Source organism: Thamnophis sirtalis, unplaced genomic scaffold, assembly GCF_051295495.1.
Source record: "Thamnophis sirtalis isolate CommonGarterSnake01/CBP01778 unplaced genomic scaffold, rThaSir2_p1.2 scaffold_2, whole genome shotgun sequence".
In the NCBI taxonomy this organism is placed as follows: Eukaryota; Metazoa; Chordata; class Lepidosauria; order Squamata; family Natricidae; genus Thamnophis; species Thamnophis sirtalis.
Window position 1 is genome coordinate 125,078,351 of NW_028261382.1, and position 13,574 is coordinate 125,091,924.

The window sequence follows — 13,574 nt, forward strand, 5'->3', positions numbered from 1 at the left end:
GATATTATTTCATTTGGTTATGGATTAATAATACAATAATACAATAGCAGAGTTGGAAGGGACCTTGGAGGTCTTCTAGTCCAACCCCCTGCCTAGGCAAGAAACCCTATACCGTTTCAGACAAATAGCTATCCAACATCTTCTTAAAGACTTCCAGTGTTGGGGCATTCACAACTTCTGGAGGCAAGCTGTTCCACTGATTAATTGTTCTAATTGTCAGGAAATTTCTCCTCAGTTCTAAGTTGCTTCTCTCCTTGATTAGTTTCTACCCATTGCGTCTTGTTCTACCCTCAGGTGCCTTGGAGAATAGTTTGACTCCCTCTTCTTTGTGGCAACCCCTGAGGTATTGGTACCCTGCTATAATGTCTCCCCTAGTCCTTCTTTTCATTAAACAAGACATACCCAGTTCCTGCAACCGTTCCTCATATGTTTTAGCCTCCAGTCCCCAAATCATCTTTGTTGTTCTTCTCTAAGCGCTTTCTAAAATCTCCACATCTTTTTCAAACATTGGTGATTAAAACTGAATGCAGTATTCCCAGTGTGGCCTTACCAAGGCATTATAAAGTGGTATTAACACTTCACCTGATCTTGATTCCCTCTGTTTAAGCAGCCTAGAACTGTGTTGGCTTTTTTGGCAGCTGCTGCACACTGCTGGCTCATATTTAAATGGTTGTCCACTAGGACTCAAAGATCCCTCTCACAGTTACTACTATTGAGCAAGATATAATAAAACAAATATAATCTGCTCCCCCACAAAACATCAACTAAGATGCTCTAAGTCTTCATTTGTATTTTACCTGCCATATGATCATGAAAAGGTATATCCCGGTTACTCGTTGAAAGGAGGACTTGGGATCAAACCAGCGAACGTAGGTCCAGCTTGCTGGAGTGAACTGTAAAACAGCCCTCTTGATTTTACCTGTGGTGGTGTGAATGTCCCTAAAAGCAGATAAAGAGGAGATCAATGTTGCAGTTTTGCTTAACAATCATAATTCAAAAATGGTGTCATATATTGTGATATTGTTGCAAACTTAATCCATTAAGCAAGCAGTTTTTTCAGTAGAAATTTGCAATAAAATGCTCATTCACACAAAGGCTTTCCTCCCTAAATGCATCAAAGCTGAAAGAACAATTTTACTCAACAAAGCCAATTTTTAAAAACTGCTTTCGAAGAAAAGGACTTGAAAATTCTAGGCTTTCCCACACAATTTTTTTAATCATTTGACAGATGTCCTTAGAATTAAGAATTAGAATTAAGGACAAAGTGAATAAAAAGTCAGTGATTATATCAATGTGAATGTTAGCATTTGCAGAAATTTCTATTTGCTTTTTATTTACACAAACAGTTTCCAAGTACATTTTAAGGAGCTATAGGTGATGTTCCATTTCTATTCTACAACAGCGACTTCCATTCTAGCCTCTTCCAATTCTATAGGACCATGATGGCGAACCAATGGCATATGTGCCAGAGGTGGCACGCAGTGCCCTCTCTGATGGCACACGAGCCGTCACCCCAGTTCAGCTTTGACACGAATACGTATGCGTCTTTGTCGTGCATGCACGAGAAGGGAGCAATGGAGGGATCGCACGTACATTCATGGGGGGGGTCGCATGTGTGTGCGCACCCACGCATGTGCAGTGTCATAATCTGCGCCTGATCTGCGCATGCGCGGGTTTGGAATGGCGACCGGGCTTTTTCGCTCCACATTAATTCTGGCGAAAAAGCACCGAGAAGCCTCCAAACGGACCGCAAAAACAGCTGAAAACAGCTCCTGGGAGAGCTCAAGAGCTCCGGAATCTATAGGACCTGCTGAAATCCGGAGGCTCGCATTTTTACTATAGCGGCAGCCCGGGCTACCCAGCTGTGCGAGGACGGCGGCGACGGCGGCGCGCGGCGGTGAGAGCGGCGCGTGGGCGTTCGGAGCCTCCCCTACCACCTTACCATCTCTGGTCTTTTTCGGAAGCCCCTGGTGCTGCTGCCCCCTCCGGACCTTGCTCCCTGCTCACTTAATTATTAAGAGGAGTAGGACTGTGGCCAACTGGCAAGGAGCAATAGAGGATGGCGACAGCAGGGACAAGGACTGAGCCCCGAAAATACCAGCAACTTTCCTTCCATTTGCAAGAGCGGTGCAAGTTAGCCTCGAACTCTGGCCTCCTACATTGGGGCCCTTATATATCTTTGAGAAAGAGACTTTCGAATATACAGCCCGCTAACCTCCACCAGCGGGGCAAGACTATATGGGAGCCGTCTACGAACTCTGGAGCTTTATACTCAATCTTGTTTGTCTACAGCCACCTTATATACTATGTACTTTTGACTTGGTGGCTAAGGACATCTCCCCAGGACATAAGAAGGGAGAGGAGCAGACCATCGCTTCCTCCACTGTTTCCATATTATCATAGATTATAACTGCGCAATTTTAAATAGAATGTTGAGTGTATGGGAGTTGCTTGGAATTGAATGAATGGCCCACTTTTAGTAATTGTTACCTTTGTATTTTATATGTTTTAAATTCTTACGTGGGATTGTTAGAGTGGATAAATGAGAATGCTTGACTCGGAGGACCTGCTGGGGAAGGCGGGAGGAACCGGGGTGGTTGGGGGGACCATGGACATGGGAGTGGGTCGGAGCATAGCGGTCGTGACAGGGAGAGGCAGATACGGCGGGGACCTTAGGGCTGGCCATTACCGGGGAAGGAGGGTTCGCTACATTACAGAGATCCCTCCTTCCGGCCCTAGGAGTCCCACTCCAAGACCAGATGGCGCGAGTAGTCAGGACCCTGGTCTCAGGCTGTTGTCGCTAAATGCCAGGTCTGTTGTCCACAAAGCTCCCCTCGTCCGGGACTTAATTGTTGACGAGAGGGCAGACCTGGCATGTATTACTGAAACCTGGCTGGGCACAGAAGGAGGAGTCCCCCTTGTAGAGATGTGCCCAGAGGGATTTCAGGTGCTTCATCAGCCGAGAGCCCAGGGAAGGGGTGGCGGTGTGGCTATTGTAATCCGGGAGTCTCTGTTACCTCGTAGGGTCCCTGCTCCGGAGCTTGTCGGGTGTGAGTCTCTGCTGATAAAGTTGGACCTCAAGGGTCAAGTGGGTTTGCTGCTAACGTACCTGCCTCCCAACTGCGTTGCAGCATCCCTCCCCTCGCTCCTCGAGTCAGTAGCCGAGCTGGCAGTTGAGTTCCCCAGGCTTATAGTTCTGGGGGATTTCAACTTGCCATCGCTCGGTGAACGCTCTGATGGGGCGCAGGAGTTCATGGCTTCCATGACAGCCATGGGCTTGACCCAAGTAATTCGGGGCCCAACCCATGCAGCGGGTCACATGCTCGACCTCGTATTTCTCTCGGAGCAGTGGATGTGTGATCTTGGTCTGAGGGGTAATGAGATCATACCCCTGTCGTGGTCAGACCATTGCCTACTGAGGCTTGACTTCCGGAGGCCAAACCCCCACCGTAGGGAGGAGGAACCGACCAGGTGGTTCCGCCCCAGGCGACTTATGGACCCTTTGAGGTTCCAGACGGAGCTTGGGGTTATTCCTGATACCCTCGCCCACAGTTCGGCGGAGACTCTGGCTGCCGCCTGGTACTCGGCGGCGTCGGAGTCTCTCGACCGGATTGCGCCACTACGGCCCCTCCGGGTCAGTGGATCCCGGAGAGCTCCCTGGTTTACCGAGGAACTCCGGGAGAAGAAACGCCGGAGGAGATGCCTAGAGCACCAGTGGAGGTCCGATAGGTCCGAGGCAAACCGAGCACTCTTAACTACCTGCACCAAGGACTATGTCCGAGCATTAAGAACTGCAAAAAGATCATATATTTCTTCCTTGGTTGCGTCCGCCGAGTCACGCCCAGCCGCCCTGTTCAGGATAACCCGCTCCCTCCTTAATAGGAGGGATGCGGGAGACCCCTTGCAGGGTAGGGCTGAGGATTATGCTCAATTCTTGGCGGACAAAGTAGCTCGGTTTCGATCGGACTTGGACTCCACCGCAGTAGATCCAGCTGAGACACAGGAGGATCATTTGCCACATCAGTTCTGGGTTGAGTTCCAGGAAGTTGCCTCTGGGGATGTGGACAAGGCCATCCGAGCTGTAAGTGCCTCCACTTGTATTCTGGACCCGTGTCCCTCCTGGCTGGTGGCTAACAGCAGGGAGGTGACACATGGCTGGATCCAGGCGGTTGTCACCGCCTCCCTTCGGGAGGGGCACTTCCCCGCCGTACTCAAAACGGCGGTGGTGAGACCCCTCCTAAAGAAACCATCGTTAGATCCAGCCATCTTAAACAACTTTCGTCCTGTCTCCAACCTTCCCTTTATCGGGAAGGTTGTTGAGAAGGTGGTGGCCTTTCAGCTTCGACGGGCCTTGGAGGAAGCTAGCTATCTTGACCCCTTCCAGTCCGGCTTCAGACCTGGTTACAGCACAGAAACCGCTTTGGTCGCATTGACCGATGATCTCTGGAGGGCCAGAGATGGAGGCTATGCGTCCATCCTGGTTCTCCTTGACCTCTCAGCGGCTTTCGATACCATCGACCATGGTATCCTTCTGCGACGACTGCGGGAGGTGGGAGTGGGAGGCACTGTTTTGCGGTGGTTCTCCTCCTACCTCTCGGACAGGTCGCAGTCGGTGTTAGTAGGGGGGCAGAGATCGTCCCTGAGGCCCCTAACATGTGGAGTACCTCAGGGTTCAGTCCTATCCCCCCTACTATTTAACATATACATGAAACCGCTGGGCGAGATCATTCGGAGGCACGGGATAAAATACCATCAATATGCGGACGATACACAATTGTATCTGTCCGCCCCGTGCCAACTCAATGAAGCGGTGGACGTGATGAACCGGGGTCTGGAGGCCGTTAAGGACTGGATGAGTGCTAACAAACTGGTGCTCAACCCGGATAAGACCGAGTGGCTGTTGTGTTTCCCCCCCAATAATTTGGCTAATACACCAACGCTTAGGCTGGGGGGTCAAATTTTATACCCCTCAGATAGGGTCCGCAACTTAGGAGTCCTCCTGGATCCACAGCTGACCTTTGACCACCAGCTGTCAGCTGTGACCAGGGGGGCATTTGCCCAGGTTCGCCTGGTCCGCCAGTTGCGGCCCTACCTAGATCGGGGGGCCCTCACAACAGTCACTCGAGCCCTTGTGATCTCTAGACTGGAATACTGCAATGGGCTCTACATGGGGTTGCCCCTGAAGTGCATCCGGCGACTACAGCTAGTCCAAAATGCAGCCGCGCGAGTGATAGTGGGCGCACCTCGGTTCGCCCACGTTACACCTGTCCTCCGCGAGCTGCACTGGCTGCCTGTTGGTCTCCGGGTACGCTTCAGGATAATGATGACCATCTTTAAAGCACTCCATGGTAGTGGATCTGGGTACTTGAGAGACCGCCTTCTGCCAATTACCTCCCTAAATCGGCCAATCAGATCGCACAGACTGGGCCTCCTCCGAATTCCATCTGCCAGTCAATGTCGACTGGCGACCACACGGAGGAGAGCCTTTTCTGTTGCTGCCCCGACCCTATGGAACGAGCTCCCCATGGAGATCCGCACCCTCACCACGATCCAGACCTTCCGCGCAGCCCTCAAGATCTGGCTCTCCCAGCAGGCCTGGGGATAGGCTTCCAATTACCCGCCCGAGTGTTTGATTGCTGAATGAAAGTTGTGTTTTATTATTTTTCTTTTGTTCACAAAGTGTTTGTTTTGACCTTGCACTTCCCCTCCCCTGTGGTTGTAAGCCGCCCTGAGTCCCCTCAGGGAAAAGGGCGGCATATAAATCCCAATAAACCTAAACCTAAACCTAAACCATAAAGGGTGCATGGGGGGGGGTCACACATACATTGTGGGGGCAGGGCGCATGCGTGGGGGCACGGTGCATGCGTGGGGAGTGCATTGCATTTTGGGGGTTCAGGCACACTTTGGCCACTCTATCCGGAGAGATTTAGCCATCACTGCTATAGGACTTTCCCGTCCTGCATTCATATTCCTGATCCTGAAGATCTGGCATCCTCTGGAACAGCAAGAGTGTGGCTGAAGGAAGTGGATTTTCCTCTAAATTACCAGGATAAGAAACTTAAAAAACATTCCTTCTTAATGTCTTTCACTATACCTGGGGCACAAATACAACTAAAGATATCCAGTATTAGTTTTGTACTTGTCACAATGGCATCCAGGGAAATTTCTCCCTCTTACTTCTAGCAGGACACAATCAATAATAAAACTTCAAACACTAATTTGAAAATCATCTTTCTGCACTGTAGCAACTACAACATGAAATCAATTTTATTTCAAGCTCTATGGATTTACTGTTACATGGAGAAATGATTGTGTACATAGTTGAGAAGTATATCAAGAAAGACAGATATGTTCTTCTAATTCTATTGCCAGGATAAAATACAAGAATTGTAACCAGAAAGGAAAACAGATAAAACAATATATGGGAACCATTAGCAAATGCTAACACAGCTCTCAGAAGATAGCACTATTACGTTTTTTTAAAATGTTCTTACACCAAATTCACCATGGAAAGAAGCAGGAAACATGGGAAACCATTTCCTAATCTCACCCTTCAATGGTATCCTTAACAACAAGCAATATGAAACAATTCATTTTCATGCTCCAAGTCCAATCCCACAGAATTAATCCCAGTAGTAAGGACTTCCTTGAGACCAGTTATTGTTTGCCATTACCATCTCCTGCAATAATTTTTAATTTCTCAATGTAGTGGTCAGGCGTGCCTCATTCAACATCCAAGAAAGGAAACCCCCGACTCCATTTATTTAGAGAAAAGTTACTTTTACTGGATATGAAATAAAAACAGCGAAAGTGAAGCAAGATCTGAGGCAAAAAAGCACGAACTTGTACATATCAAACGTTTACCAAAATCCCTTCCTTCAGTTACCCCAACCCACTGTCCTATCTCCAACCCACAAGGGTGTCACGTGGGGTACATCTTCAGGTGGCCTCATTCAGCTAGTATGCAGAGACGGTTGGCCTTGACCAAACCCAAACATGAGCCTTCAGCATGCACAAAAGATGGTGAGAACAAAACTCCCTCTTTCGAGATGTCTCCACCAGCATGCTTCCCCTCCCAAACACCATAAGCCCCCTTCCTTCCCATTACTTTGGCAGTCGATAGCAAGCAAGCGATATAGAGGCTGACAGTAGCCTACATTTCTAAGATGTTCTTGGTTGTCTCTGATCCAAGTTCTGTTCAGGTTTCATGTCTTCTTATCTTTTACCAAGACCAACCTCAATCAGCTAACTTCTAATAAATTTAAACTAATAACAAAGGTTCTTTTTTCAAAATTACTTAGATTACTCATGCAAATGAATCTGTAGGTGACTCCATATGATTCTCAACACTCACTGATAGATATAACTGGAAAACTATTCCAAATTACAATTCCTAGCACAAATACATGTAGTATTTTCATTAATACAAAGAACATAAATATGAGCCTGAACACATCTATTTAAGGGGCCTATAATTAAATTATCCCTGTAATTGGCAACTTTCACTATACAGGTATTCGTCGGCTTACAACAGCTCTTTCAGTGACCATTTGAAGCTACTACAGCTTTGATAAAAGTAACTTATGACACTTTTTCACACTTATGACCATTGCAGCATCCCCATGGTCACATGATCAAAATTCATACACTTGGCAGCTGGCTCATATTTATGATAGTTTCAGTGTCCTGGGGTAATGTGAACACTTTTTGTGACCTTCTGACAAGCAAATTAATGGGGAAGCCAAAATCACTTAATAATTATGTTGCTAACTTAACAACTGCAATGATTCACTTAACAACTGTGGGAAGAAAAGTTGTAAAATGAGGCAAAGTCACATAACAATGTCTCATTTAGCAACAGAAATTTTGGGCTCAATTATGGTCATAAGTTGAGGACTACCTGTATTTCTATGAAACTCTGCAATATAATATCTCATTAAAACAATCTAATATCTATTTTTAGATAATACTTGAGACCTACTTGAAGCTTGCCCAGTGATAAGTCCTCATCTCCAACCAACGGCAAACCACCATGCCCAACCAGATGCCACCTCCATTACATAATAGGATGTCCAAAATAACTTGATCCCACCAGCATTCAGCAAAATTCGGCAGCAGATGCATGAAGAACAGCTAGAGAATAGAGCAGAAATTTTGATAAGAAATTCATTCTGATTCTTTTCAACATAAAGAAACAGATTTTGAAAATATGGGAAAAGTTTTAATACAATAAATGAATGTGGCTAAAGGCCAACCTATGATTTCAGAAATAAAGGAAACTTTATTATATTTGAATTTTAAAGTCCCACTACGTTTAAAAAAAGAAGACATTAATATACTGAGTGATGCATTGATTTTCTGGTAGAGTCAACAGGTACAAAATAAAGTTAAAGATAATATGTGTGTGTTTATATGTATGATCGTTCAGCTTGGAGGCTAAAGACGCAGCATGGCCTTCTCCAATTCGAAGAGACACTTGTTCGGCAGGTTGAGGCAAAGAGGCAGTCCCGGAACCAGAGAAATCTGGGGGCTGGGCAGGGGACAGAATGTATCTGCCCTCAGTGTGGAAGGGATTGCTACTCCCAGATTAGCCACACCAGATGCTGCCTTAGGACCTCTTTCCAGAGCATGATACCATAGTATTTTGAGACTGAAGGATGCCAATATGTTGCTTTTTCATATACCTTTTATTTCTGCAACAACACCATTGGGAAAGACTGGTCTACAGTCTCAGTTGCAATGCAGCTCTCGGGATTCTTTGGCACTTCCAAACATCAAGTCATGGCAGGTGCCTCATGCATTCATCTTTTTTTCAGTGCCTATATTACCCAACCTACCTCTGTCAGCTCCCATGTGATGCTAATAGTCCAACACAATCCATAGCTGCGAATCAACAAAGCCTTCATTGCCCAGCCCCAGAAATGTCCAAAAGCAAATATGTCAAAATGACTTAGGATTCGTTCCCAGGTAATAACATGGCAATTCTCAGCATATTCCTGTTGATGATTACAGAGAAAAGATATAGAGAAGAGAGACAAATAAGGCGTCAGACACTAAAATTTATTTTAGAATAATTTTAGATGAAATAGATAATATACTATTAAAATACATCCTTTTCTGTAGCTCAGCCTTGTTCAGAAGCTAAACTATGTATTAGGATAACATCAAGAACTATTAGACAAAACTGACTAAGCTGCCTCTTTATATAATATTAACATTTGCTCACAAAATAGACACATGAGTTTAAAAGAAAAAGTGTGAGGATTGATGTAAATAATTCTGGCTATGACTAATGAAATTCACACCAAGATAAACTACAGCCGTGATGGTGAACCTATGGCACGTGTGCCCAAAGTGGCACGCAAAGCCATGTCACCCGGCACGCTCAGCCTTGCCTGTTTGTCTTCTGGGGTTCTGGTGCCCATGTGCGCGCAATGATTAGCTGTCCTTCAAGCATGCAGCAGTGTCGAAAACCAGTATGTGCATGCATGCCGGCCAGCTGATTGTCGGGTGCACATGTGTGGCAGTGCTGAAAACAAGTGAGCGCAGTCACACACTTGCGCTAGAACCCGGAAGCTTCCGGAGTGCTGCCCTGACAAGCGTGCGTACATGCACAATGTTTCATGCAAGCTTTTCGGCACTTGGTGCCAAAAAGGTTCGCATCACTGAACTAGAGTCTCGACCAAAAATAATTATTCTTATTCTTAGATAAGATTAGTCAACCCTGACAAGGCTAGGAGACTTTCCATCTTTGGTCCTGGATGGATAATGCTGCCCTGTTCAGAACTGGAAAGTATTCTTTCCAAAGACCTGCTGAGTACAAGATCCACTCTTGCGAATGATCACACAACTTCTGTTTGAAGAGAATTCACCACTTTAGATGAGGCTTGACAGCTCAGGAAGTTCCTCATAATTCTAGCCTGATCTTGCTTCCTTGTAGTTTTAATTCATGGGTTCTGGCTGCCCTTTGGGAAAATTAAGAATAATTCCTTCTTCTGTGCAACAACAATTCAGATATTTCAAGACTACTATCATTTCTCTTCTGTAGTCTTTTTGTTCTGTAAACTAAACGAACACAAAACCTAACCACTCCTCATAAGCCTTTGCACTTAGCCCTCCTCTGAGTGCGATCCAATTTGGGACTGTCCTGTTTGAATGCTTCCAATGGAGTTTCACCAGGGCAGAGCAGTGTAGAATAATTACTTTCTGTAATTGGGACTCCGTGTTCTTGTTAATTATCCCAAAATAGTATTTGTCTTTTTAGTAGCAACTTCAAACTGCTGGGTCATGTTTGTCTACTGCTGCTAAACTCACATGTTACTACGAAGATCAAGACACCAAAATGTTCATTACACACTATCAGTGTACCCACCATAATGTCTGCTTCTCTTGTCGCATATCGAAGGTTGGGATCCAACCAGTACATCACTGACTTCACTTGTTCAAAGTTAAGGAAGAGCAGGAATACCAGAAACAGAAAATAAAGTACACTCAAACCTAAAAGACAATAATACTTTTGGTGAATGGCTATTTAATGTACCACATGCAGAAGTACTAGGCAAGCATACACAAGCAAAGTCCATCAAAGGAAAAAAAAAAGATAAATATATTTTATTGTCTTAAGGCTTCTAAATTAAACTTCTGTGTTTTTATACCAGCTCTCAAGGTCACAGATTTTCTTTTCAATCTATGCGCAATGTGAAAAGAAAATAAGAAAGAAAATGGAGCTTAGCAAAACAAACAGGAGCATGAGTACTAAGAGAAGAAAAAAGAAAGAGGGAAAGAAAATAGGCGGTACAAGGGAAGAAAGAAAAAGGCATTGACTTCTGACTCTTTTTGGCACAGTATAAGATAACATTAAAACTTTTACTTTTTAGTTTTACATATTAGTAAATAATCAGCCATTTCTATAACAACAGATCTATCTAATCGGCAAAATCAAAGTCAAAGTTTCATATATATATTTATCACAAGCATAAAATCCAGAAGTGATATCCAAATTAAAAAAAAACATAAATATATTCTTCTCTTTGAATAGAACAATCAATTTAACCATTACTCCTATTTTTATTTGTATCTGTATTTTATACATTGATAAAGCAATAAAAGTTACATAAGGAAAAGAAGTAGGAGTACTACTCTGATTATTTGTATAGCTCACTCATAGTCCTCAATCACATGACAATCCTGCTAGGTTGCTACCCAACTATTCACCAAGGAGAAACTAGACAAGGTGAGAAGGATCAGATACAAATAGAAAGGCAAACATTTGGAAAGAAAGAACTCAAAAGCTATTAATCCAGCTGTAGCGGTTTCATTTGCCGGAAGATTATGTTCTTTCAAAAGGAACTTGACACTCAGCAGGTCAAGCCCTATTTTCCAATGTCCATTGCAAAATTCTCACTGAAGTGGCAATAAATAAAAGCCTTCCTCTGCCAACACTAATCTGGTATCGTGTCCATTCTCTTATTATTTCACGTCCAATGTTACTTTTTAAGAAATCCAACATGCTCACACATAGTGATGCTTAAAGGTTTGTGACTCCTTCTGAATTTGAATTTAACAAAATTGAAAGACCTAATAGCCAATAATGTTTAAGAAGGATCTTAATTTTAAAAGACCAATTATAATAAAGTAACATCAATGTATACATTAATCTCCATTGTTTTCAATCCTTGCTACTCTTGGAGCTGAGTTTGTATTTTAAAGATTGGGTCTATTGTGAACCGCTTTTAAACATTTTTTACATTTAGACTTTAAGAAATTATATTATGTTATAATCAGTGATTATATTGCATGCCATTCAGTGACTGTTTAGAACAACTGAGTACAAATAAATTATTATTGTAATCTATAAAAAATATTCAATGGACATTCTGTATGGTAAGTACCATCACAGTTTGACCCTGCAAGTTGAATTATGTGATGAATTATTCTAAAGCTTATTCCAAAAATTCTAATTGGTTTTATTTATTTATTAAACAAATTTATATAGCCACCCAACTCACACATTGGTGATTTCTTTTCTTAAGAACCTTAAGATTTTAAAAAAGAAAAAATTTCTCACAATATCTGAATATTGTAACATACTGTATCTCTGCAGTAACATGGAGAGCATAAAATATATTCTACTACAAAATGGATTGTTGAAAGAAGATACCCAGAGATCTGTAACAATTGAAAATGACTTACCAAATACCATGCGCCATATTGCAGGGTGTGGACGGGTGAAAGGGCCTATAAAAAGAAAAGTGTGATTACTGAAAATGATCTGACGGTTAAGCATTGAAATAATATATCTGAACATGAAGGCTTATCCTCACAGCTTGATTGCCTTGGTGCAAAGACACCTTACTATCCATTTGGTGGAGATGTATGCTCATGACATCACTTCAATCTCATTTTTAGCCCATTGCTGAGTTACTCTAAGGTTTTTTATCATTTTTATATAGCTGCCCATCTCACCAAAGATGACTCTTGATGATACACAATACATAACACAGAAAATATTAAAAATAACAATTATAAATATAAAAATCATAGTAATAAGGATCCTAAGAACAAACCATAAGAGGAGAATAAGAAATGCCCCCCACCTCAACAATGGAGATACCCAGACAAAGCTCTAGTTGTCTCCAAGATTCCATGGAAACAATCTAAGACACCTAGGAGAGGAATCTACAGATGATAAGAGCCATGGACAATATATCTGTTCACCTACATCTGGCCAAACAATTGCTATGGGATCACTGCTTTCCTATCTTACTCAATTTCTGGTCACTGTATTCCTATTACCAGGGACGTGCAGTCACTAGAGGCAGGGGAGGCGGGGCCTCACCAGTCTCCTGAGGGAAAGGAAGAATTTTAAATAATATTTTTTAAATAATTAAAGCCAGGGTAGTTGCTACCAGATTCAAAGTCACAGTGGCTTGGTGTCTGCTCTCAGTGTTAACTATGGGAGGAGGCCAGAGAACTCGGGGCCTCTTTTGCCTAAGGAATTGTTCGCCTTTTAAAAGTTAAGGAGGAGTTAACAAGCGAAAACTTTCATATGCAAAAGAGGCACTGATTCTCCCGCCTCCTGATCGGGGAGCAGCGAATCATGCCTTATGAGCTTACGTTGAGCACGCTTACGTTGGGCGGACAAGAGGAGAGTTGAGAGAGTTTCCACAGCTGGAAAAGGTGGATCAGACAGAGGGAGGGGAGGTTCAAATTTTTTGTAATTTAATTTGTAATTTAATAAAAAAAATAAATTTTTATTGTGAGGTTTGTGTGTGTGTGTTTTTTTCTTTCTTCACAGCGGTGGGGTCGGAGGAGGCAGGGGGGCGAGGCGGCGGAGCACGGAAGTGGCAGGGAAGTTCTCGCCGCTGTGTTTCAACAGGCCAGGCATCTCGCATTTATGTCCGCCATAAACACGAGACACCTGGCCTGTTGGACACAGTGGTGGTGGTGGTGGGAGGAATTGGCTGAGTGGGCTGGCTGGCTGGGGAGGGGAGACCCCTTTAAAGCCCAGCACCGAGTGGGGAGGAGGAGGAGGAGGAGGAGGAGAGCGGTGAGTCCAGGCTCGGTGCTGGGCT

At 43.9% G+C, this 13,574-nt stretch overlaps 1 protein-coding gene across 1 annotated transcript in view; it reads right to left on the bottom strand.

Annotated features, from left to right (window-relative positions):
• The window catches only part of PTDSS1 (phosphatidylserine synthase 1), a 42,904-nt gene that overhangs the window by 15,807 nt on the left and 13,523 nt on the right, over positions 1-13,574 (bottom strand). The window contains exons 3-7 of the mRNA XM_087706835.1: positions 12,193-12,237; positions 10,373-10,497; positions 8,838-8,996; positions 7,982-8,133; positions 798-939 (exon numbers count right to left, since the gene is read on the bottom strand). Of these exons, the coding sequence (XP_087562961.1) occupies positions 798-939; positions 7,982-8,133; positions 8,838-8,996; positions 10,373-10,497; positions 12,193-12,237 (623 nt within the window). The remainder of the gene's footprint in view (positions 1-797; positions 940-7,981; positions 8,134-8,837; positions 8,997-10,372; positions 10,498-12,192; positions 12,238-13,574) is intronic.